At 38.6% G+C, this 27287-nt stretch overlaps 1 protein-coding gene across 3 annotated transcripts in view; it reads left to right on the top strand.

Moving 5' to 3' along the window:
* SHANK3 (SH3 and multiple ankyrin repeat domains 3) overlaps positions 1-27287 on the top strand; it is a 464876-nt gene that overhangs the window by 408313 nt on the left and 29276 nt on the right. For all 3 annotated transcript variants that reach the window (XM_089655308.1, XM_089655310.1, XM_089655309.1), the window contains 4 exons: positions 13070-13150; positions 14113-14240; positions 14541-14646; positions 16228-18457. In XM_089655308.1, the coding sequence (XP_089511434.1) occupies positions 13070-13150; positions 14113-14240; positions 14541-14646; positions 16228-18457 (2545 nt within the window). The remainder of the gene's footprint in view (positions 1-13069; positions 13151-14112; positions 14241-14540; positions 14647-16227; positions 18458-27287) is intronic.

The raw sequence follows: 27287 nt of genomic DNA on the forward strand, positions 1-27287 counted from the left end.
CATAACTCCTTACCCTCTGTCTGGACACAGACTGACTGGCTCTGTGCTGATCACATGCACTCTCATAAAGAAAAAAAAACAACTTTCTAGAAATACACACTAAGCTGAGCATGTCCAGAGTGTCTATTGGAGCTCTGTACTATCAGCAGATGAATTGTGGACAGTGGAAGAAGGGGAGGATCAGAGAAGACAGGATCAAACAGTTTTTTTACACAATGTGGAGGATTAACCCCTTAGGTTCCACAGTGAGTTTAAATAGCATGCTTTACTGCATATACAGACTGACTTTAGTGTTTTGGGCTTAGTAACAGTGTTTAATATTTCTAGCCACAATTCTTCTCCCAGGATTTTTGCTTTTTCCACTGCTTGTGCAAGCTACATCTGGGATCTGTAACTCCCCAAACAAAGTTCAGTAGTTCAAAGGTGGGCACTGCTAATATATAATCCTTTTTTTTTCTCTATCTTTTCCAAAATCTTTTATCTTGCCTCCATCCTTGGTTGCCCCACCCAGCTTGTTTAAAGTTCATTGAAGTGTTATGTGTGTATACTCTTTGTTATTGTGGTTCAGTCTTTGTCTAATCCTTCTCATAGCCTTGACCATTTTATGTTCTATAGATAATGAACTTCCTGTGTTGAAGCTTGAATACTAAGATCTATCTTTATTGTCCTACAGTAACTGTCTAGATTCAAAATATGACCTCCACGGACAGATAGGAATCGAAACTAGAGGGTACACAGGAAATTCAGAGTAGTGATTTTTCAATTTCTAGTAGTGATATTACAACCGCAAACCCAAAAAAAGTTGGAACGCTGTGTAAAATCTACATAAAAACAAAATGCAATGATTTGCAAATCTCATATGCTCATATTTTATTCACAATAGAAAATATATCAAATGTTTAAACTGAGAAAATGTTCAATTTTAAGAAAAAAATAAGGTATTTTGAATTTGATGACAGCCACACGTCTCAAAAAAGTTTGGACAGGGCAATAAAAAGCAGTATAACCCCAATTTTATAAAAATTGGGACAGGGCCATGTTTACCATGGTGTAGCATCCCCTCTTCTTTTAACAACACTCTCTAAATGTCTGCGAACTGAGGAGGCCATTTGCTGGATGTTGTCTCATTCTTGTCTGAGCATATTCTGCTCTAAAACCTGGATATATAGTATCTTTCAGCATAGTTGGTGTCTTTCCAGATGTGCAAGCTGTCCATTCTATACACCCCCCATACCATCAGAGATGCAGGCTTTTGAACAGAGCACTGATAACAAGCTGGAAGGTCCCTCTCCTCTTCATTCCGGAGGATGCAGCACCCATGGTTGCCAAAAAGAATGTCAAATTTTGATTAGTCTGACCACAGAACAGTTTCCACTTTGCAAAATACCATTTTAAATGAGATTTGGCTCAGAGAAGATGGCAGTATTTCTGGATCATGTATATATATGGTTTCTTCTTTGCATGTTAGAGCTTTACCTTGCATTTTGGATGGCACAGCAAACTGTGTTCATAGTGATTTTTGGAAGTATTTCTGAGCCCAAACAGTGATGTCCATCGCTGAATCATGTCTGTTTTTAATGCAGTGCCATCTGAGAGCTCAAAGATCATGGGCACCCGATAATGCATTTTGGCCTTGTCCTTTGTACACTGAGATTTCTCCAGATTCTTGGAATCTTTTCATGATATTATGTACTGTAGATGACGATATATTTAATGTCTTTGCAATTTTTATCATCATCTACCTACTGAAGATGATGATATATTTAATGTCTTTGCAATTTTTAGATGCAGCTTTTCACAAATTGGTGAACCTCTACCCTCTTTATTTCTGAGACACGCTGACTCTCTAAGATGCCCTTTTTATACCCACTTATGTTACTGACCTTTTGCCAAGTAGCCTAATTAGTTGCAAAATGTTCTTCCTTGTTAGTACCACTTATGTATTTGCTGGTCTTTGGTTGTCCTGTCCCAACTTTTTTGAAACACGTTGCTGCCATCAATTTCAAAACTATTTTTTTCTTAAAATTGTACATTTTCTCAGTTTAAACAATTGATATGTTTTCTGTTTTCTATTGTGAATAAAATACAGGTCTATGAAATTTGCACTTCATTGCATTCTGCTTTTATGTAGATTTTACACAGGGTCTCATCTTTTTGGAATTGGAGTTGTAGATACATGAGAAGTAGTATATCTCCTTCAGTCTGTTCAGTGCTTTTGCTTTTTGTTGGTTTTTAAAGTGGACCTGCCAATATGCTGGAGACATTATGTTGTAGTCTATGTAGCATATGAATTGCTCAGCTTGGATATCAAATAAAATATCATTTTAAATCTTCGCTAGGGTAATCTAATTATCTAAATCAAGTATTAATGATTATATCTAAGAACCAATTTGTTGATGCACATTGGCATTTTAAAGCGATTCTAAAGGGTAATTTTTTGCACAGAGCAGCCTGGATCCTCCTCTTCTCAGGTCCCCCGCCAGCGCTCCTGGCTCCTTCTTTCTGTTGGGTGGCCCCATAGCAAGCAGCATGCTATGGGGCCACCTTCTGCGGCTTGGCCTCACCCCCCTATCCACATTGGCTGACTCACTGTGATTGACAGCAATGGGAGCCAATGGCTCCCACTTGCTGTCTCAGCCAATGAGGAGGCAGAGACCCGGGACAGCTAAGGCTGTTGTTCACATTGCTGGATTGCGATGAGGCTCAGGTAAGTATTGAAGGGGCTGGGGGCACTGCTGCACACAGAAGGATTTTTACCTTCGTGCATTCTAATAAATCTTGAGCTTTTACAAAAACTTTAAATATGTTTCATGGTATTTATTATTTATTTATTTATTACAGTTACTTATATAGTGCCATCAATTTACACAGTGCTTTACATATATTATACAATCACATCAGTCCTTGCCCTCAAGGAGCTTACAATTTAAGGTCTCTAACTCACATTCATACATACACATACTAGGACCAATTTAGACAGGAGCAAATTAACCTGCCAACATTTCTTTGGAGTATGGGAGTAAACCAGAATAACCGAAGTACACAGAGAAAGCCCACACAGGCACAGGGAGAACATGAAAAGTTCACGCAGGTAGTGCCATGGTTGGGAGCCGAACCAACGATCCTAGTGTCATGAATGATGATTTGAGGTTCAATCATTTTTAGGTTCCTCTAACTTTTGTAGTCCTATAGTCATAATAAATATTTAACCCCTGGTGTTTTATATGCTCAAAATTAGGTATTTGTCAGAGCTTGGCTTTCTTGACAGTTTTCCCTATAAACGATTTAGAGCTGATCTCCAGAAAAAGGAAAAATGGTGCCTTGCAGTGGGGCTGCCCCCATGCTACGAGGCTTAAAGGCTCAAACTAAAACTAAAGGCAAAACTTTTTATTTTTTTTTAATTTTGGAGTCAGAGAGGATTTTAACCTCTGGCACTTTTCTAGTGCCACCTGTGTCCCATGATCCCAAATCCAACAATAGGAAGTGAGAGGAAATCCTGCCAAAGTGAGAGAATCCTTTGTTGTTATCTTAGTCACCAGAACTAGTGTCCCCATTAGACGGTTTCCCTGCTATTTTTGTTCTGGTTATAGTGGAACAAATAGAGGGGTGAATATGCCTAATGGGGACACAGACAGCAATAAAAAACTGACAGGTGTTCTAATCCCTCTCCACTGTATCCAAGACTAGAAAAAAAATATTGCCCTTTTTAAAAGACAGGTCCCCACAGCCTCGCTCTCTTTCTCCCTGTGCTCTGGTGGTCACAGGTCCTCTGACGTCACCACGTCCAATGTAGAGCCCATAGCCCTTCATTCGACATGAAGATGCCGAAGGACAGTCCACTGCTGAGCATAGGGGGGAAGAAGAGAGTACTGGCTGATGGGATAGTGGAGGATTGGGGGAAATAAAACTTCTGTTCTTTGTCCCCTAGACTTAAACAAGCATTTAACCCCTGCAGGGACAGCTCTACTTCAAGGGGGCATTTTTCCTGTTCCCAGAGATGAACTTTAAAGTGTGGTTTTGTGGGTAGGATACCCTGTAGATTGTAAATATTTAAACCTGCAAATATTCCAGACCATGTGGCAAACTTAAATGTGCTCTGATGTCATTTCTGCTGTGCATCCAGATATATAAGGCACTTTTGTGGATTTCGACATGTTTTTATACTTTATTATACGTGTGCGTGTTTTGTGCTTTATATTTAAATGATTACTAGTCATTTTTAACAATTCATTACCTAGTCACTCTTTTTCTGTTACACTGGTGAATTTGGCATAGCAATAGTAATAGTGGCTTTTTGCAGACACTCGCTACTTTTTCACCAACAATTTTATTATATTATTATTATGATTAGAAAAACTGAAATCAACTTCTGGTCTGTAGTCAGGATATGATCTACTTTTTATGCAGAGCTACCGCTGCACTATACAGTCCACAAATCGAGAACTTGCACTGAGAGAAAGGAGATGGTTGCATGTTACTTGAACGGTAGCCCTGCCATTGTCATTATCTATCAGTTCCGGTCCCTCCGCATTTTAGATCTTTTTTTGGATCTACCTACAATTATTCTTGAGGAACACAAATAAAATGTGTGAAAGATAGTTTTAAATGTTCTGCTTGTGTGATAGGCTCTCCTTACTTCCTGTATTAGAGGTGAGTGAAAGGCATCATGGTAAATGTAATGCTTGTTTTGTATGGCATTTCCAAATTCGTTGCCTACACACAGTGATTCCAAATCAGCCTTTGTGACTCTCAGCTCCCTATAGTTTGCTCACAGCAACCTTTCTGAAGGTGCTCAGCTTTGAATCTGTCTATATACCAAATGTAAAATGAATTTCCTAGAAGCATTTGATAAATCATTTCCCTAATGCATGTAAATTTATAAGAGGCATTAAACATTATGAAAGCTATATAATTACATATTTAAATTGGTGAAAAAAGACATATTTCTATCAAATACAACCTCCAGAAAAATAGAAAAAACTGCATTGTCAGAAGCCCTAGCTGATTCAAAGAAACTAGAAGAATATTTTAGAAAGATTGATTTAACAGGGAAAATTGAGAAAATTTCTGTCAGAACATGCACAGTGATAAAATGTTCCAATACCACACCACCACAGGCCTGAGTTGAATCACATCCGCTGCCATCATTGCCATCTTCTGCCTCCTTGAGCACAACTGGCCATCATTAACACCTCCTTCAACCACTGCTGCTCTGGAACAGTTAAAATCTGCTGTTAACAGTTAACACCGTTGTAGGCCTTCCACCATTATCTTAAGGCCATTGCTGCTGTTTTTTATTGGCACTTTTAATTTGACACACCTAATGTTTGTTTTCACATCTGTTTCACAGTTGCAAATACTGTGAATTTTTCGTAAGCAAAGTACATCCTGTGCACTGCAGGATTGTTTCTATCAGGTTGCAAAGAGTTACAGAGGAGGTCAAGCACTAGAATGATTGCTCTGGCTATAACGTTCATGACGATACCTTACATGTGTGGTTGGAACACCATTTAGATATGTGGGCGCAACCTACATATGCATTTGCTTCTGTGTGCGAGCACAAGGGGATGTGGGCACTTTAAAAAAAATTATTATTATTTATTTTATTTTTACACTTTACCTTTTAACTTTTTTTGATCACTTGTATTCCTAGTACAAGGAATGTAAACATCCCTTATAATAGCAATAAGGCATGATGGGTCCTCTTTATGGAGAGATCTGGGGTCCATAACACACATCTCTCCTCTATGCTGCAAAACATGAAATCAGAAAAAAATGAACTCAGGCTTTCCAGCAAAAAAAAAATGGCAGTGTTTACAGCTGCCAGAGCTGGAAGTGACGTCAGGGCCATTGAGAAGGCCGGGGACCATGCGGTTCATGGCCAGCTCTATGGTAACCCGGCACCGCCAGATCAGTTCTTCAGCTCCCTGATCACACGGGAGAACACGGAGAGGCGCCATTGGGCACTGGGGGGGGGGGTCATCCCCTTCCGCTGTCTGTAAAAGCAATCCAGCAGCGAATCAGCCACTAGGATGGCTTTTACATTGCAGGGAATCGCCGGCAAAAAAAATTGATATCTTGATGATGCCTGTAGCTGCAGGCATCATCCAGATATCTCCACTCAAACCTGAGAACGTGCGGGCGGGAGTGGATAAAGTAGTGTGGATAAACAGTGATTCCCTACATAGAAACTGCCCAGTCCCTGTATCAACCACTGGAATTTTGCCCTTTAAAACTTACTTTATAAAATATGCTGATAATTTGTACAACTTTTTTCCCCTTTGTCACAATGGGAATAAAAGTTTGGATTTACAGATGAAGCCTGCCTGTTCTCTACCTTTAAATTTACCACAAACATAGAATATTTACATTCTGTGTATCAAATCTGTGTAATTTTTAGATTCTATGTCTAAAAAATAAAAAAAATATATAATTTTGGGCTGTTATATGCTTCTCCCTGCTTCTGAAATGAAATCCTAAAATGACTAGATTCTATGCATTCAGAAAATTTACAGTGCTACATTTTCTGGCTGCAATATTCCATATTCTCTATAATTACCTCCTGTTAAAAAAACATGCAATTTTGTGTAGCAATGTACTGTACCATTTTATTATTGTGTCATAGAAAAATAACACTTTCATTGAGTATTGGTGGCTGAAATCTCCCAGCATCCTAAATTACCTTCTATTAAAAACGATGTATAAATGTGAATCAAATGCAAAATTATTAAGTAGTGTCTCAGAAATTATACACATACAATTTTATGGCTGAAAAAAGCAGACTCTGTGTCTCCAAAGTTTCCTTTTTTCAAAAAGGATGAAATTCTGTTTAGAAAATACTTACAATTTCTGTAATTTGGTGCACAAAATTGCAAGTTTATTTACAATTTCTGGTTGGAAATTCTGCCTCTTGCCTCCAAATTGGACTCTTATTAATAATTATGAGATAATCTGTCAGAAATCTGTAGTTTTTATAATATGTCTCTGCCAATCGACACTCTGTTTTATTTTATTTTTTAATGAATGTTGCTAACTCTCTCCCTGTCCAAAAAGGTATAAAGTAGCCTGTCCAAAAAGGTATAAATGTATGACATCTGTGCTGCCAGTCATTCATAGTTTTCCATTTTCTTCTCATCATTGCACAAGTACCATGCCAGCCATTAAAAAGTGTAAAATTAGAAACAATCTCTTAAAACTAATTGTAGCTCTATGACTGCTGGTGGATGAAATCTAGTGTTTTAGGTACTTTAGTGACATTTATTTGATCTACTGCTTTTTGTTCAATATCAACATCAAGTATACTATACTTAGTTATAGTGTGTATATACTCAAACTTTTTTTATTTTTTAATTTTTCGTTTTGAATAGAATAGGAAGGTTAGACATATATCTCCTCACTTCCTGTCCCGGAGATAATCTTTTTGCCTGACAGAAAGTGAAAGAAGCTCTTCAACGAAGCCTCTCATGTCAGTAAAACCATACGGGGTTCTAACTCCAAAATTAAGGAAAAAAAAAGTTTAAGCTGTAGATACACTTTAAGTCAGCATTGTCATCATGATGTATTTAAGTACCATTGTGTTCTTTCTTATACACAGTGCTAAAAAAGACACTTAAAAATGTCAACTCTGTGACCCCAATAACCAACTTAATGTTTGTATTTTAGGAGGCCTGCATGTTCAGACCCTGCCTTTTTTGCCATTGTGCTGTTTAAAGCTCCTCTGCAGAATCAGTTTCAAACTCTCCACCCATCAATTCCTCCCACTCCCCTCTGATTGCTGGATCAAAGAAAAACAATCCCTATATAAATGCCCTTTTACTTACCACATGACTAGGCCCCTTCTCTTCTTCTGTTTACTTCCTGTTTTGATTCCTTTTCGGAAGTCCAAGTCAGTACCTGCATGACGTAGACACTTCCAATTGGATATCCATCAGCCAGGGTTCTTTCAGGATCCAAAAGTGGACTGATGTCAGCAGAGGGGAGGGAATGGGACCAGCAATCTTGGGCTTCATTGTACCACTGAATTTGTAGTCCCCCGATTCAGGAAACAGTGGCAGCAAGGGACTTTAAAGACGGAGACCTAGGTGAGTATATCTGGCTTCACAACCTACGGGGAAAAAAGTCTAGTAGGATGGGTCATATGTGGTGGACAGGGTTTTGGAGCATTTCTTTGAATATGTCCTTCTCTATTAGCAATCTGTCATTAAAGTTCAAGTTTGCTTAAATATTTTTATTTTACTCAGCATCAGGGACAGTTCTTACATTGATGGATAAGTGTGCTGGTGGCTGCTATGTTCATTGAAATCTGTATTCCTCTGCTTACCCCAATAACTCCCTGTGCAGTACTGAAACATCACAGCTGAGACTCTGCCCACCCATTTTGCCCTCCAGCTCTATTTATAAAAGCTGTACTATCACTTCCCACAGTAAAACGCACTCAATGAATGAAGAATGGGTGGATGAATGAAAGGTACTTTCCTCTAGTCATAGAGTGTTTTCATTGTGAAAATTGATACAGCTTTTATGTATGGAGCAGGGGGGAAGAAAGAGCGAGCATAATCAGCACTTTTGACAAGTGCCTGTGACAGCTCCAGCAGATTGAATCACCCCCACAGCTCCGGAGGATCACAGTTGGCCAATGGCTTCTGCTGCTGGATCTGCGCCAATGAGGAGCGAGTGAGTGGAGAGAGCTTCGGCTCTCATGCAGATTACTGGACCAAGATTGGGCTCAAGTATGTATTTAAGAGGCTGCGGGGGAAACTGCATTGTTATGGTTTAAGAGAGGGATTTCTTTTACTTTGTAGAGATTTACTCTCGCTGTTGTATTAGTGGAAAAATATATAGACAGGGATTTCAACCTTTTTCTACTCTATCTAAAGCCAAAAAAGTAGCTATATACTTTAAGGAAGATCCTTAATCCACGCAGGCTTATGATTTAGGCATAAAGTACATTAGGTAGAAAAAAAAATCGTCAAGTATTGAAGAAAATTAGTTGTCGACAGAAGCCAGTCAAAACTGTGAAAATCTGCATTTTAAAATAATTACTGAAATTTGTAAGCAAAATCTCTAATTTTATTGCATACTAGAATATACATGTCAATTTTTGTCTATTATTTTCATGAGCTTACTTCATGATACTTAAATTGAAGAATAAGTAAAATGCAGGCATCTAGAGAAACCTACATATGCATTTAGTGGTCCAAAACCCTGAATGCTCAACTAAGGAATATCATGAAATATGATTTTCATGACTATCATAAAAATATGTGTGTGTGTGTGTGTGTATGTATATGTATGTATATATATATATATATATATATATATATATTATTTTGATAATATTAAACTAATATCTGCTCTCTGTGCTCAAATACATGTCCCCTAAATATTTTCTGTTACAAAACGTATTAAAAATGTGAAAACTGGACACCCTAAATACATCATGGAAGTACACAGCATGTGTGTAGCACATCCATAGCCCTCGTCTACTCCCTCCCTCCTCTCGCACTTGCTGGCAATTCTCAACTGTGAAAATGACAGTCTAGAGTCGTTCTGTAAAGACAGCAGCTGTAACAGAAACAAAGTATAGTCAATTAGAAATGCTTCCTGTTTAAATTAATTTGAGAACCTAAATCTTACCCCAACATGGTTCATGCTCCCTCTGTCTGTATTGGGATAGACAAACTTTATTAAGGTGGTTCTTATGCCCCAGCCTTTCATCTTTTTTGCATTAAACACCCATCACACATCCCACCAAATTGTTTTGAATTGTCAACACTATATGCCAGGAGTTTCCTCTGAAATAAGAAGCAGCCTAAAAGTTGCCGGGAGCAACCTAAAAGTTGCCGGAAGCAGCCTAAAAGTTGCCGGAAGCAACCTAAGAATCTGAAAACTGATAAGGAAATAGCTCTACCAAATCCTAGGCTTAACTATCTTGCTGCACAGGCCCAGCACTTAATGTATTGGGGTGATCCTTCTGACATTGCAGCTGCTGCTAACCCCCCACCAGTAGCTTTGCTAGTTACACTAGTTAAAGTGTTACTAAGCCCAGGACCATACATTCACTATACCTGATCTCTCACAGTACACAGAACATGGAAATGCAATTGTTTTAGTAAATATAAACTGCTAAATACCTTTTCTCATCAGCAGTTAGAACAGTCTTATGACTTCTATCTGTGTCCAGCAGAGCACATGTTAAAGCTTGTAGGAGGAGTTTTCATCCTGCTGTAAGAAGAGGCAGTACCTCTGTCTGGACAGTGGTGATTGGTTCTATGCTGATCACATGCACTCTTCCAATAAAAAAAAAAAACTTGCTAGCAATATACACCAAACTGAGCATGTGCAGAGTGACTCCACATATATGTCTTAATAGGAGATAAGAGGGGGGAACTGTAAGAAGGGAAGGATCAGAGAATTCAGGATTAAACAGCATTTCTACACAATGCAGAGGATTAACCCCTTAGGTTCCACAGTGAGTATAACAAGCATGTTTTTCTGTATATACAGACTGATTTTACTGGTGGGGGTTTAGTAACACTTTAATGTGCAATCGGTGTCTTCCAGAACTTGCTTAACTGGATAGCTCCGAGCTGTGGGCCAGATATAGGGTCACCAAACGTAAACATTTGATTGTTAATAGTGTATTTAAATCATCTGAGCAACTACAGCACCAATTTCATCTCCTTAATACCATGTTTTTTTTCCTACACCTGAGACATGCTGTCCAGTCCCAAGGGGACACCAGACCTTGGAATATAAATTATTCACTCTTCCTTGATGTGATCATTAGAACTACTCAGTCTAATAGATTAATTTCAACTTGTTACTCTACATTCCTATTCGGGCATTGCAAAATGTACCCAGCAAAAGCTTGGGAACACTGGGTTGTTGACCTGGGTACTCATAATGCAGATCAGTGATTACCTGCTCTTAGCAATGTTCCTTTAATCTCATTTAACCTCACTCAGTTATTACCCCAGCTTTATATAGCTTTGAGAACACATTTGACGTCTGCTCCATGTTTAAAAATAGGATGTGCCTCCATAACCATTTGTCCCAGATGGAAAGAGACCATGAGGACCTTTTACATATGCTTTGGTGTTGCCCAGAATTTAAACAATGCTAGCACTCAGTTGCCTCAAAATTAGAGTCCATCTTTCATATTCCTGTTCCTAAAACCCCTGTGTTCGTAATGCATTCCTGGCTATTATAATGCATATATATGCATTATAATGCATACCTGGCTATTCCTAGGGCTCTGATGCCAGTTCAGAAGCTCATACCAATGAGTCAGAAATATCCTCTTCCCCCTACCAACCAGCAACATTGAACATGTATCTGTTGATGGAGAATAATATGGATCCTATTCAAAGTTTGAAAAACTCTGGGGACAATGGCTGATGGATAGGGAGCACTGTATCTGGGTCTTATTGAATTCTGGACAGTTCTACTGTGTACACATCTGGGATGCTCATGTACACAGCTTTTCCTTTGTTTTGGTTCAACATATATTTCCATTACTAATGTACATATGTGCTAAGTTATTGCAATAACTAATCCCTTGGGGGGTTATTGTATTGTGATTGGGTATTGTGATTGAGTGCACCATTTCTGGTTGTTTGCCAACCCTAAAGCAGAACTAAACCCATTGATTTAACAGTTTAAAAAAGTTAATTCCCAGCACATGCTGAAAATGTAACTGTCACATTTGCTTGTGCTCTCAATCAAACTGTCAAACCATCAAATGTTGTCATAACTAATCAAATGTGCAGCATCATGGCAATTGAAGATCAAACAGAGGCTAAGATGGCAGCTTCCTTGGCTGAAAACGATTGGAGGGTTTAGTCCCGCTTTAAACTGTTGGGAGTATAACATAACTTGTCAACTAATAGTGGCACAACACAAACTGAGTATTGGATGTTTGACCAAATGCTGCACATTTTTATGTTTAAAATAAAACTGATTAAAAAAATGTTTCATGTATTAGCCGCCCAGATGATGTCACAGTAATCCAATACTAGAACAATAAAGCCAAATTGAACTTTCAGTTTTTATCAGTTAAATCTTGTCAGATTTTGAAAACATATACGGAATTTTTTTTTTCTAAAGTTTGTAGGTAAAATCTTATTATATATATATGTATATATATATATATATATATACAGTACAATCATAACTCATCAGTAACTGTATATCTTCAGTGTCATTTACAATAGTACAACTGCTAAAATTATCTGGTCTCATTTAAGAGCAAAAATTTTTTTTTTCCCCTTTGTTTAGTATCTTATAATTTGTAAAGTATATTGTATTATTTTTACTTTCCGCTTCTTGACATTGTTGCATTTCTGATTGCAGATTAAAATATTTGGAGTTCCATTTTTTTAATTGCCTTTGTAAAACACATTTTGCGTCTCCATACAACTGAGGAATTGTATAATCTCTATATAGCTCATTCTTTTTGTCTCTATATAGTGTGAGCTCTTAGCTCTCACTGTCTCTTTGTGGCATAGCCTGTCTCTCGCTCTCCCTCCCTCTGAAGCGTGAAGCGAGGGTTGCCATGGCAACGCAGCAAGAACAGAGAACTGCATCCCAGAGCATCGAGAATAGAGGGAGGGAGAGACAGCGAGAGAAGATGACCATAAAGAGAGAGATAGAGTGAATGGATTAAGAAAGATAGAAGTTAAAGAGTAATAGAGAGGGAGAAATAGATGAAAGATAACAAATGACAGCAGAGAAAAAAGCAGCCAGTAGTAAGCACTGTTGAAGACCACAGCTACTGCAGGAGACATAGGGAATCTACATTACAAGAATCTGTTGCTATAGACAGATATATGCTAGTGAAGATGTCTTAAGTAGCTACAGTGCAATCTTCACCCTATATGGCTGTGCCAGGGATCTTAGTGATAGGCCTCAAGAATGAAATCTCGGTGCAGGGTTGGGAAGCTGCTGGCGCAGTGCGACCCCTCATCTCGGGAGTATGATGAGATGGTTGTGGAAAAACGCCGGCTCTTTCCGGATCCTCGCCGCCTGCTGGATAAGACATGTAAGGTCACCTCTCTTTTTCTTCCAGCTCCCCCACCTCCAAAGAGAGCACCCAGCACCACACTCACCCTACGGTCCAAGTCCATGACAGCTGAGCTGGAGGAATTGGGTAAGTCAGAAGCAAACGTGGATGAACTATGGCTGGGCAAAATGTTTCTGAGCAGTTTAATAAATAAACCATAGATAAAAGGCTAGGAAATACAGAATAACATGTGAATTTATTATTTGCCACAGAAGCTAATTACTTTGCATGTAACACTGTCTGCAGAACACTAGTTAGCATTTCAATGAATTATGGAACACCAAGGGCAAGACCTGCGGTGCACAAGAGAACTGGTTGTCTGTATGCTTCCAAATGTATGCTTTGATTACACTCAATAGAAAGAAATCCGATGGGTAAGGAAAAATGGCAAGGTATAAAACTGTTCATTGACATATATATTCATTTGTTGCATGGAGATGTATACATAGAAAGTATATACTTAGATAGATTTTATAACAATGATACAGTGAACATTTTACATTTTTAATTTTGTTGTTTTTTTAAACCTTTTAAGGTGGTGTTTACAACATCACACTCAAGTTTATTTTTGTTTCTATATTAACATGTTTGTCTTCTCTAACTCCGTTCATCCAATAATTTCATTTCTTCCATTTGACAAATGTTTTATTATACTAGTAGGAAAGAAGGTCAAAAATAAATCTGATAGATCTTAAATGTGTTACTTATATTCCCTATATACTGTACATTGTGTTAAAAATGGTATATGTTTGTATTGAGTCATAAATCCTAACTATCTAGGCCACACTGTAAATGGTAAGGTTAAAGGTTACAAGTAGAGTAATAAGAAACACAAGTAACATGTAATAATGATAATAATATTAACAACAACCAGAATAAACTAAATAATATAAAATGAAAACCCTAGGTCCCCATGCAGACATTGTAATGCACAGCATTCCCAGTGTAGTGAACACTAATAATGCATTGATATATGCTTGGTAGGTATGCTAGGTATTGAAGAAATAAAGTTATTTGCTCTACAACTATCAGTTATTGGTTTCTTGCAGAGCGACTCGATGAGATATTGGTGGCTTCCGATCCCTCTTTAAGACCAGAGATTGCCGAGGCTGACTCCAGAGCTGCTACAGTCAAACAGCGACCCACAAGCAGACGCATCACCCCAGCTGAGATAAATGTAAGAAATTGAACATACCACTTTTATTTATTTTCATCATGCATTCCTTATTCACTATGCGTTCATAGGGAAAAGTGAAGAAAGAGGTTTTCTTTATAACAGCTTTTTAGATTTTACGTTGTTTGCAGCATGTTCTTTATAAGAGCGTTTTAAATTGTGCATTGTTTGCACTATATTCATTATAACAGCATTTTGATTTTGCAGTATTTGCAGTATGGCTACCAGAACCTGGAACTAGTTTCAATAATGTTATACTGTGTACTTTTTAGTCAATCACCCTGCTGTCTGCTTTTCTTACAGTCACTGCTAGAAAGACAGGGGATTTCCCCACATGCAATATCACATATCCCCGGTGAAAAGTCTCATATTTCCCTTCACCATGGCATGTCTCGGACCAAGTCTGTTGGTAAGTAACAAACTCAAATTTTTACACAATAATAGCTGCAGTGGAATTATGCTATCAGTACAACATACAGTAGTTTATAAATTTCTGCCAATGTCAAGGCTTTCACATACATTGATTATTACCCACAGCCATATTGCTATGAATGTATTATCTATGGTTCTAGTCACCGACTTGGATAAATAATGTCCTGCTTGAAAAATAGTGCAGTATATTTCTGGTTGCCTCTTTTTTGTTTAAATGTATTTAGAATTATTTTTTTAAACCAAATACAGTCTTACAGTTTTATGTTCTGCTGCAAAAACTAGTATTTCTTCTGTATTTGTGGTCTGCTATAGTAAGTAAACTTCAGCCAAAACGTTTTCTTTTGGTTTAGCATAGAGTGGAGAAGAGCTAGAACCTCTGACAGGTTTTATTGCTGTCTGTTTCCTTGTTGTAATGATTTTCCCCAGTTCCTTGTTGTTCCACTGTAAGGGGAAGTGAGGAGAATGTCTCCAACAGGGTCACAGACAGCAGTAAAAAAACCTTTATTAGTTGAGGAAAGAATAAAGCCAGTCTTTATGTTAAAGGTTTTTGTTACTGTCTGTGTCACTGTTGGTGTTCTTTCTTTACTTCCTGTTGTGTCATCTGAAAAAGAAAATAGGGAAATTTCTACAGCAAATTAACAGACAACAGTATATAACAAAATTTATTTTATTTTTTTTAATTTTATATTTCCTTGTTTTTTGGGTTCTTTTTTAACTCTGAGATATATAAACAAAAAGAACATATACAGTACATTTTTATATTATTAAATAATCCCATAATGAACAATTGAGGCTATAATTTCTGACATTACCCACAAAGTCCTTGTGCTGTGTTCTTGTATCCTTAAGGCCTTATGCACAATTTTTTTTAGGAGCTGTAAAAAACCCCTTGACAGTTTGTCAAGGAGCAAGCATTTTGACAGAAAAATGCTTGACACATGTAAACAGGTCTAAACTCTCCTAAACACGCTTTAACGCTAGGTGCATGTAGCACTTGAGCACTAATTCATTTCAGTGGCCAGGATAAAATATTATTCTGGCCAATGAAATGAATTAAAGTCCAAGAGCTTGATGCCTGTAAACTCGCCTAAGCGCTTGTAAAAGCATTAGACACTTTTACAAGCGTCAGGCATTTTTTACTAACAAAATGCTGCTGCCAAGAGGAGGAGCGTTTTTAAAATGTCCTGTGTGCATGAGGCCTTATTGTTTGCTTCTGTCCTCAAGTAGGATCTCATAGCAGCAGGTCCTTTTGGGACATTTTCTGCTATCAGTAGTTGAGACTGTTTAGCACCTTGGTTTCTTTTTTATATTATTACATAAATCTATTCAAAGAACAAGGGGTGGGGTAAAGTAACCATAACTTATACAATTTCAGTGTTCGTGAACTTGGGACAAGAATGTTTTATGCCTTTTGCATTTTTGCACATTGCTCGGTTTGTCTTTTAAATAAAAATCATTATCTTGCATGAGCTGCATTTGGAAAGCAACTCCATTGATACATAGAAATTAACAGTTGCTTACAACTGTGGAAAGGTTTTAACTATTTTTCTCTCATTAGGTGAAGATGAAAAGCTGTCAGATTCATTCCTTGATGGGCGTTTTCCACGTAGTACCTCCATGCAGGATTCTTTAAGGGAAGGTCCAATAATACCACCACCTCCACAAAAAACTGCTCCCCCACCTCCATCCCCATATTACTTTGACACAGGACCACCACCCGCTTTCTCTCCACCACCACCCCCAGGTAGAGGGTATGATACCGTGCATTCTAGTTTTAAACCAGGTTATGAAGCCAGGCTTCATGGCCTTCAGCATGGAATGGGATCTGCAGAGCTCTTAAGTATGGATCGTGCCCTTCCTACTCCTGATCGCCAAAAGCGTGCTCGTTCCATGATTATTCTTCAAGATACATCTCACCTCCCTGTGGAACCAACAATTATTTCTCGGCCTGGCCCATCACCTACCCCTCCAGAAAAATTAAAACGTAGAAGCCGGCCTGTGGATAATCCTTATGCTAATATGGGTCTGTTTGCACCAATGAAGCCTCAACGCAAAAAAAGTCCACTTGTGAAACAGCTCCAAGTGGAAGATGCCCAGGAGCGAGCTGCATTAGCCATGGCTGGGGGTTATTCCCGTGATCCCTCACCATCACGACGCAGCCCACGACAAAGCATGATGGAATTAGGAACTGCACACCACGATCCTCTTGGTAGTCCTTTTGCAACAGCACTCGCAGGAGTAATGAAGGATCGTGAGCGACGGCTGGATGAGAAGCGTAAATCCACAGTCTTCCTTTCGGTCGGAGCATTGGAGGGAACACCACCTTCCCCAGATCTTCCCTCCCTACAACCTTCACGCTCAGTTGATGAGCGGTTACTGGGGAGTCGGGATGTCCTCCTGCCATCTCCAGGCTCTTCACTGAAGTCACTAATGTACAGTAGTCCTCATTCTACATTCATTCACCCCTTAACTGGTAAGCCCCTTGATCCCAACTCTCCTCTTGCACTTGCGCTGGCCGCAAGGGAACGTGCGCTTTCTGCCCAGGCACCATCTCCCCCTCCTCCAAGGACACCTACTCCGGTAAGGAGTCCAGATTCAGACAGAGCTCCTCCACTCTTTCTGGAAATTCAAACCAAAGAGGGGGAGATGGGAATGGAATTAGAAGGATCAGCATCACCCATATACAGCCCTTCAGGGGCACCAGTAAAGGGCCATTGGGGCACCCCACTAAGAAGGGATGTGGAAACTCGTGTAGAGAGGAGTCCAGAACGACTACAAAGCAAAACAGAGGAAAGAAAGCCTATGATTTTAAGTATAGTTGACACCTCTCAGCAGAAGACAGCAGGGCTTATAATGGTGCATGCTACCAGCAATGGAACCGAAGATAAAGAACAGGAGCCACCAGCTACTACTGACCAGCAAGAAGCTACACATCCCCAAGATACTGAAGAGAAGGCCCCCTCAAGCTCTTCTTCAGATAAAACACTTGGGCAGGGAAGCTCAGAGGAGGAAGTTGAACCATTTGGGGCCAATTTGCCACCAGCCATGCTGTCCTCTAGTGATGAGGAAACAAGAGAAGAATTAGCAAAAATTGGACTATTGCCTCCTCCTGATGCTTTTGCCAATGGAGTCCTTGTCACCAAACCTGGCACCCCTATCAGCCAATTGACTCGGCCTGGTACTTTGGCTGTGCCATCTGCCAAGCAAACTAGTAGTGTACCACCCTCAGGGAAGCCTTCTGATGCCCCACTGCCCCATCCAGAGTCAGCTACTGACTCAGGTGTGGAAGAAGTGGACACCAGAAGCTCGAGTGACCACCATCTGGAGACCACGAGCACCATCTCAACTGTGTCCAGCATGTCCACTCTATCCTCAGAGAGTGGGGAGCCCACTGACACCTACACCTCGTACGCAGACGGTCAAACTTTTATACTCGAGAAGCCACCAGTGCCTCCAAAGCCCAAACTCAAGTCTCAACTGATGAAGGGCACCGTGACCTTCAGGGACCCCCTGCTCAAGCAGTCCTCAGACAGTGAGCTCATTGCCCAGCAGCAACTTGCAGCGGGCCGTCCGCGCTACCTCTTTCAGAGAAGATCTAAGCTATGGGGAGATCCAGTGGAGAGTCGGCCCCTTTCCCATGGGGGACCTGTTGAAATAGAAAAGCCGTCTGTAATTGGAGAGATCAGTTCCCGACTTCAGCTGCTAAACAAGGATACGCGGTCACTGGGTGAGGAGCCATCAATTCCGGGAATGGACCCCGGCAAGAAATCTCCAGTGGTGGCGGCTCGGTAAGAATTGGGAAAATATTAGATTAAAAGGGGTGGGAATAGAGCATTTTGATTATCTATACATATATCTTGTAATTAGTACTTATGGGAATAGATCATAGGCTGAGTTTTTGAAAGTTATAGATATTAACTATAAAGTATTGTAGATTAAGGACAAAAGCATTAACGTTATAACTGAAACAATGCTGGGAAGTTAATATAAGCTACAGAATAGCAATTCCACACTGTTAAACACTTTTAAAAGTGGTATATGTTAGTATTTCCATTATGCTCTAACATTGTGTCAGACAGTAGTGTCCTTCATCTTTCACATCCTCCTTTTGGGATATAACATTGTTTTTTGCTTTTTTAAAAAGTTATTTATGTTTCCATTTATCTTATACCCTTATATATGGTAATTCTCATCAACATCATACAGAGTTCTTTTAAAAGCCCCCACTAAAATATACTCAAATTATTAAACATTTCTCTTTCCTTTTAAGTAATATACATTGTAATTTTGTAAATTAAATCCTGTTTCCCACTTACTTCATAACTGTTACATATAACATTCTAAAATATATGCAGATTTCTTACCTTTATATGTGGGTTCACAGCTCTCTCACTACCACTGTGAATGTCTGCTTGATGTTCCTTATGTTATTGTAGTGCTCATTACACTTACTGGTTCAGCCAACAATATGGAGTCTGTTTATCAATGCTTTCACCCCAAGGTTCATACAACTTTCGCTGAAGATTCATGTTTTCATTAATGATTCCTTTGACAAAATGTGTAAATCTTGGCTTAAATGTGTGTGAATCTTAGGGGAAATTTTGATTAGTAGACCCCTGTGTATTCTTAGTCATCATGTTTGTTTGTTTCTCTTATTGAGATATGGAGTGTGCCTAATATCAACATTAGTGAGATGGACAGTTTGTATCTGACTTATGTTAATAAGGTGCATAGTTGGTGAGCTGTACAAGTCACAGCTCACTATATCTATGCATGCAATACTAAAAAAATGGTAATTGATTTTAGAACATGGCTTTTATGTGTAATAGCTCATAGCATCTCATTTGAAATCAGCTTTTAACTGGCTGGTTTGAGTTGCTGAAATACACTGGTTGCTTTGAAATGCTGTGCTGTGTTAGTAAATTTCATGCAGTTGTTGTGAAACATCCACGAAAATAATTTCTATAGTTCTCTATAATGGCTTGTGTTGAAAGGCTTTTCTTTGCTTTAAATCGGTTTTGCATTTACATATAAATTAATTGGAAGGCAAAACCTACTTGAAGTTGGCCAGAAGGAAGTCAACTACAGGTCAAATGCACCTGCAATGAGTTCTGAATGATCTCAGAAGTGTCTACAACTGATGTCAAGCCCAAAAGTGCAGTGACACAGCCCTGATGTGCTTTGTACACATATCCTGATTTAAGGTTTGGTTGTATTAACAGCTAAAATGAAATATGAATTCTGTGAGACAAGCCATAGCAAACATTCAAATATACTGTATGTGGAAATACCTGACCTGATATGTTATAATGCACAGGGCTTCATATCCCATTAAACTTTTGAGAATGATAAGGCCTCTTGCATATTGATTCTATGCTGTTACAGACTTCTGTTTGCCCCACTTCATTAGCTGAAGTTTATGGACTCCCCCCCCCACTTTGTCTTTGCTGGCACAACATGTTTATTGATGATATTCCTGATATCACTTTATGGTCATAATGCATCATTAGTGTTCTTAGGCCCATCAAAACAATTTATGCTTCTTATAGAGCTCTGAAAGGGGACAGATCTTGTTGTTTCTGAATTTGTTAGGGTCTAAGTAGCCTCTAATAGCTTGATATAGAAGCATTTACTAAATCTCCATATGTATCTTCTACATTGAACCTTACCTCAACTTTTAAAAATATTGACTTTTGAAGGAGGTATAATTTCTTATAATAGAAAGTAAAAGGGCATCTAGTTCAACAAATTATGCTCACGTTATTTACTTTCATGACTTCCAACACCTTCAGTTAGCATTTATTTAATTGCTGGTAAATGTATAAAAACACATAAAATAACAAGCCTGACTAAATTATATTACCAATTTTAGCATAATGTAAAAGCTGCACTTGTCATTTATATTTAAAAAAGGTCATTGTCAGTTATGCTCAAGTGATCTTTCAATGTAAACTAGTCTAAATAACAGCTCATATCTTGTTTAAGATGAGCAAATGTGTTGAGCACACAAGAGGAAACCAAATGCTTAGAGGAAAAAATTATTTATAATCAGCAAATGTCAAAAATCCTACCCTGCCAAGCTACCTTCATTCCAGCAGTCAAGCTATGAAGTGCATTTCTAGTGATTTGAATTTTGTATGCAAGATCAGGGATTTAATTTTTATGCATTTTCCCTTGGAGAGTGTCAGAGTATACATAAAAAAGAAGAAAGAATTGTATGTAAAAGTAGGAAGGATCTCAGATCAGGTTAATTTTTTTGTGCTAAACCAACCAAATATTAAAGGACAAGTTCACAAATAATATAAGCCAGCCCCCTTCCATAGCTACATAGGCCACACTAAGCTGATCAGTTCCGACCCCTAGAGGCATACATACCCACTTCAATGATGGCAGCTTCCCTTGTTTATAGCGAGACCAGTAAAATCTAGTGCTGAGCTACCTAACAACATTACATAGACCTTAAAGGACATTGCTCCAGCAGTATGAGTACATCCTATTCAAATCTATAGGATATAATTGCACTGGCTGCCCAGCACTAGTTTTTAATCTGCCAGGATGTAAACAATACAGAGACCCCCCTGTTGAAGGAGGTACGTATGTACCTGCAGGGGATGAAGTATGCACCTAGGGGTATGGATTTAGCTTAGGTATGGGACTATGGAAGGGACATGGGAAGAGTTATACAATTTGTGAATGTATTTATAGGGGAGTCTATAAAACAAAGTATTTTAAAGCCCATAATTATATTTTATTAAACAATATTAAACAAAACATCTTCATGACATTTGCTACATAGTACTTATTTAACACTCCAAATACATGCTGGTAGGTTAATTGGATTCTGTCTAAACTGGCCTAGTTTGTGTATGTATGAATGTGAGTTAGGGACCTTAGATTGTATGCCCCTTGAGGGTTAGGGACTGATGCAAATGCACAATGTATATGTAAAGCGCTATATACATATCTGTAATACATAAAAATAGAAGTTCATATACTATTCTCACATATCCAGTGTTCTACTAATATCATTAGTTAACATGGAGTTGAATATTTACGGTGTTTTCTACTTGAACACCATTACCAAGGATAAGAACAATATAACAGTTTCAGTCTATTGAAGAATAAGGTACAAACAAAGAGCTTATTTCTTGTACAGTAAAAATTAACAAACTGTAAGTGTATTTAAAACATAAGATATCTTAAAGTGTATATCCAGCCAAAAATGTTTTAATGGTTCTGAATAGAGTAGGAAAGGGTTAAGACCCTTGTTGAGTATAACTGCTATCTGCGGCCGTCCTGGTGACAATGGTTTCTACCAGACTGGAAGTAAGGGGAAGATCTCCCAACAGAAACAAAGATAGTGATACAGCCATTTTAAGGGCTTGTTCACACCCTGATGCAGAGACGTCAGTTTTTGTGCATGCATTCTGCAAGGGCACAAAGAAAACAATTGTTCTCTATGTGCCCTGTTCACACCACTAAACTAATATCACCTGCAGATTTTTTCTCTGTAGGAATCTGCAAAGTGTATATAACTAATTGGAGCGCGCATGAAAACTGATGAAAACTGATGTCTCTGCAAGTGAAATCTGCGTGGCAGTTTCCATCAATTTTTCTGCACATATGGTGTGAACGAGGCTCTAAAGTAGAGTAGGGGAAGGCTAGATCCCTTGTGAGCTTTTTATTGCTGTATGTACAGTATACCTACAGTATGTGACTGAGAAGAAATCTCACTAACTGAGCCTCAGATAGCAGTCTTTCCCACCCAGGGGCGGACTGACCATTTGGAAACTCGGGCACTGCCCAAGGGCCCGGAGTCAGTAGGGGGCCCCATGAGATGCAAAAAAAGGGGGGGGTTGTGAAAAGAAATTCACAGAGAAAGTGGCTACATTATAAACAGAATGTGATACTCAGAAAAATTTCCAAAAATTATGCTTTATTACATATACAAATTTGACATTTGGGCAATCGCCCTGGTTTACCATCACCTCAGTATGAGACAATACACACAGACCTAAAACCATTTAAAATGACACCAAAACCGGTCTAAATACATGTGCAACAAAGACAGTGACTACTAGAGTCTAAAGTCTTTGTAGCACTGGCGCATAGGTGAACACTTCCCACAGGAGGTGTATGCAAAAATTGTACCATAGGTATACCATATAACATGTTGTAAATATGTAGACATATGCTACTACCAAAATGGTTATATCCCAAGCAGGGAGTTTCAAAAAATTATACTATAGATATAAAATATCACATGTATGCAATGCAGCAAGTACAGTATGCGTCAAAAAGAGAGGCATGCCTCTAGGCCTATATGAGACAAAAAATGAATGTCATATATAAAATGCAGTACATTCCTATGCCGGCACATATGGTTGGGGCCCATTCATCTGTAATATAAGCGACTGTTTCCTAGGGCCCTTAAATGAGAATAAGCCCCATTTGTTACCAGGATGGAAGGATAGATGCAAATAGCAGAGCACTGCTTGAAATGGTTTCTTCACCACTGTATGTGGACTACACACCACTTTCTGTAAGGAAAACAAGACAAATCCCAATAGATCTTCTGCCTGTTGAGATACACGTGATATACCCTGTTTCCTATGAAAAGCACCATGATGTCCCCATCCTGTAGTGAAACAGACAATATGTGGAAAGTCACTGGAGGAGCTTTCACTCTATATGAGATGTATAGGTCATATCGATCACCTAGGACCATATAACTAGTGTCCTGTAACAGTCCACTCACCACCTGCGCAATGGATAATAGGAGAGGAAAATATGTCCTTCATAAGTACTGCCATGCAAGGCCAGAGAGGCCAGGGAACCACCGCTGACATCAGCCGATATACCGCGGGTTCCGACCTCTTCTCGGCGCCTGTGCTGCTTAAGCTTGCCTCATGGCATGTGAAGATGGCTTCCTCCTTGTAGGTCAGCGTGCGTTCCACCTAGTGCGCATGACCGGAAGTGACGTATCTGACGTATGACGTCAACGCGTTTCGCCGATGGGCGTATCTCACTCAGCTTCGTCAGGACCAATGAGATTCCTGCATTCCAGTTTTCTATTTATAGTGGGTTAAGACCCACCCATTTATGCAAAAATTAACTTGCAGTTATTCCCAATGGAAGAAAAAAAGGGGGCTAAATACTTAGCACAGCTGCTGGTCATTATTAAATTCAATTAAAAGGACAAGCGACTGGAAATATCAGAGAGAGGAAAGGCTTGGCAATTTCAACAATGCATACACAAATCAAAAGACCATAGATTATATATACTAATCAATTGGAAAATTACCACACTTTCACCAGGAGATGGCGATGTTAGTGAAAAAATCACCAGGCCTATTCATTAAATCAACAGTTCCTAAGGATACAGTATAAATTACCACAAAGCCGCCACAAGATGGCAATGTTAATTAACAAATCTCACTGTGGATTATTTTGCCAAAGATACCTAGACTTCAAATACCCATTTAATGGTATCATTATTATTAAGAGGGAAGGGCATAGTTAGCTCAACAGTCGGTCCTTTTATGTTTTTAGACCTATATTCAAATTTATACCATCAGGTCATCAATATTTCCCAGATGCCAAAAGGTTTGCCTTCATTATTTGGCATATAATTCACCCAATAATGAAGACAGAAAAATGCCATAGATCAATCAACACATGGCAATATAAGGATACATAACTATGTAAATCTATTTATCCAAAAATACTTGGAGATCACATTCCACATTTAACCCCTTTGGGTACATTGTATCAAGTTTATATATCCAATATTTCTCCTTTTTTAGCAGTTCTCTGTCAAAATCACCTCTCCTTTGAGGAAAGTGCAATGCATAGAAACCTTTCACTTTTGTGCCATCCAATTTACCTCCATGATATTTAGCATAATGTTGAGCAAGATTGCTTTCAGGATCATTTGATCTAATATCTCTAAGATGTTCACCTATTCGTACTTTAAGTTGTCTTTTGGTCTTACCAATATACATCTTTTTACAGGGACAAGTCAAAATATATAGCACTCTCACTGTGGAGCAATTTATTAGACTTTGAATTTTATAGTGAGTGTTATTTCCTGAGTCATAAAAGGAATCCGTACGGTCCACATATTTACAAATTTGACATTTTCCACATTTAAACATCCCTTTAGTACGCGATTTTAACCATGTTGTTTGTTTTAACGGTTGATAATCAGAATGAATAAGGAGATCACCAAGATTTGGTGCTCTTCTTGCTACCATTTGGGGGCGTTCACCTACAATCTTATTCAATTTGGGACATTGAGTTAAAATCTTCCAATGCTTTTCTAATATTTGTTTTACATCTTGCCATTGGGCTCCAAATTGGGTTATCATTCTGACAGGTTGCTCACTTAATTTGACCTTCTCATCCTTTTTGGGAGATAATAGATCCTTACGGTCAGTTTGATATGCCCGTCTCCGAGCCTTTCTAATTTGAGAGTGAGAATATCCCCTTTCCATAAATCTTCGATAGAGGTCCTGGGCCTCCATCCTAAAGTCATTAATGTTCGAACAATTTCTCCGACATCTCAAAAACTGTCCCACTGGAATCCCTGAAATCAGTGAACGTGGGTGGTAGCTTCTGGCCTCTAATAGGGTGTTGGCAGCAGTTGGTTTCCTATACGTTTTTGTGAGGAGTCTTCCGTTCTCAAGTCTAATTTCCAAGTCCAGAAAGGAAATACATCTTTCATCAGATAAATACGTAAGTCCAATATTAAAGGAGTTTTGATTTAACTCCTCCATGAAAAGTTTTAATTCCTCAGATGTTCCTCTCCATACAAGGAACACATCATCTATATATCTTAACCAAATCTGGACATTAACATGAGATGCCCCTGGTACCTTTTTTATAGGCTTTTTTGAGTTTGGGCAAGGACACAGGGGCCCCATGATCCCCTATTGCCCAGGTGCCCCATGAGTTGTCAGTCCGCCCCTGTTCCCACCTCTATTCAAAACTGAAAAAAAAAAGGTTTTGGCTGGACATTAGACAAAGAAGAACTCTGTGAAGCATTTAAGAGTAGTGTTTGAGGCAGTAAGTGAAATCTGTAAATTACACTTATCTTTTTGTCATTCTCTGGTTACATTGTCACTAAATCTCAACCTTCCCTACAGCTCACCGCTGCCTACATGCTTATGGGTTTAGTAGTCACCGCTGCAATATTTAAACTGCAAAAGTCAGCCACTTAGACTTTTCTGAGTACAAATACTTCATACAGTTGTGTCGGTATGGGAATCCAGTGGGCAGCAGGTGAACTGCAGGAATGATTTTCAAGTTGAGTATTGCTGAGGTTCGAGTAATTTACAGATTATTCTTAACCAGATTCAGCTATTTCACTTTCACAGAAAATTTAGAAGGTGGTGATAATGAAGAATTTAATCAGTTCTTATATTCCCTGTTCTTATAAAACCCTGCTCCTATCTTGGCAAATCTCTTATCTACCAGGCTTAAAGCCTTTAAAATATCAACCAGCATGATTTGAAACATATATGTCCAAAATGTTAGAAATATAAAACTAATTGCTAATTATAGTCAGCTGTGATTGATAGAAGACTTCAAGCAGCTTGTATGTATCCCTTCATTACCAGGCCATTTTTTCAGTTTGCAATGCTGCAATAGTTTGATGGACAGATACTTGGCTATGCAACAACTGTACCCAAACTAATTTTGGATCATATTGTTTGGCAGTTTTTATGTTGGTATTCAATAAGCACTGTTTTTATTTTTTATTTTACAAAGAAAAAAATACAAAAACGTATAAAAAAAACCTGGGGGGGGTCATACTCAGCACAATCATTGGCATTGTACATGCACCTTATATTTAGAAGAAAGACATTTTTTTACATTCTATTATATAGGGTGCCTGACTGGATGCTTTGTTAGAATGGCCAGTCATGGGGGGCTTAAACAAATATATTTAGAAAATGTGTAAGGGAGGTGCACACAAGCCAATAACTTCATCTCACTTGTAAGTTGAGTTCCCTTTTATTGATTGACTGACTACTAAATTACTAAATGACAGTGACCCTAATGTCCCATAAGCACCAATAACCCAGGCTGACCTCAAAGGCAATATTTTATACCATTCCACAACCCATCACCTCTCATTGAACTTACGACATTGCAGCGGTATGAAGCCCATGGCTGATTAAATGGCCGACTCTACTCTGCACAAGAAGACAGGTTCTCTAAACATTTTTTTTAGATTTTTCATGATACAGGGCAGTTGTAGGAAAATCTGAAGGCATGTGATCAAATTCACTTTTTTTCTAGTTGGTTAGGGTATGCAGACTCTTTGCTTCAGTATGTTCACCGTGTGGTCTCTTTTAACATTTGGTGAATATGTTGTAATAGCTGTTCCAAATCCAACTACAGGATCTCTGTACATTTGTATCATCAAACTGCACAATTACCTGTACTGATCCTACCTCCTCTCCTTCCTTTCTGAGTCATTGTAAGAGTAAGGGTTGGCTGTATGTAAACAGTTTTCAGGTTTTTTTTTTTTACAGTGGTGTGATATTAATGTGATTAATTAGCAATCAGTTTTCTATTTCTAACATTTTGGATATATACTGTATACTGGTG

The sequence above is a fragment of the Staurois parvus genome, unplaced genomic scaffold (genome assembly GCF_062004578.1).
Source record: "Staurois parvus isolate SC_StPar_1 unplaced genomic scaffold, SC_StPar_1.0 ptg000832l, whole genome shotgun sequence".
Classification (NCBI taxonomy): Eukaryota; Metazoa; Chordata; class Amphibia; order Anura; family Ranidae; genus Staurois; species Staurois parvus.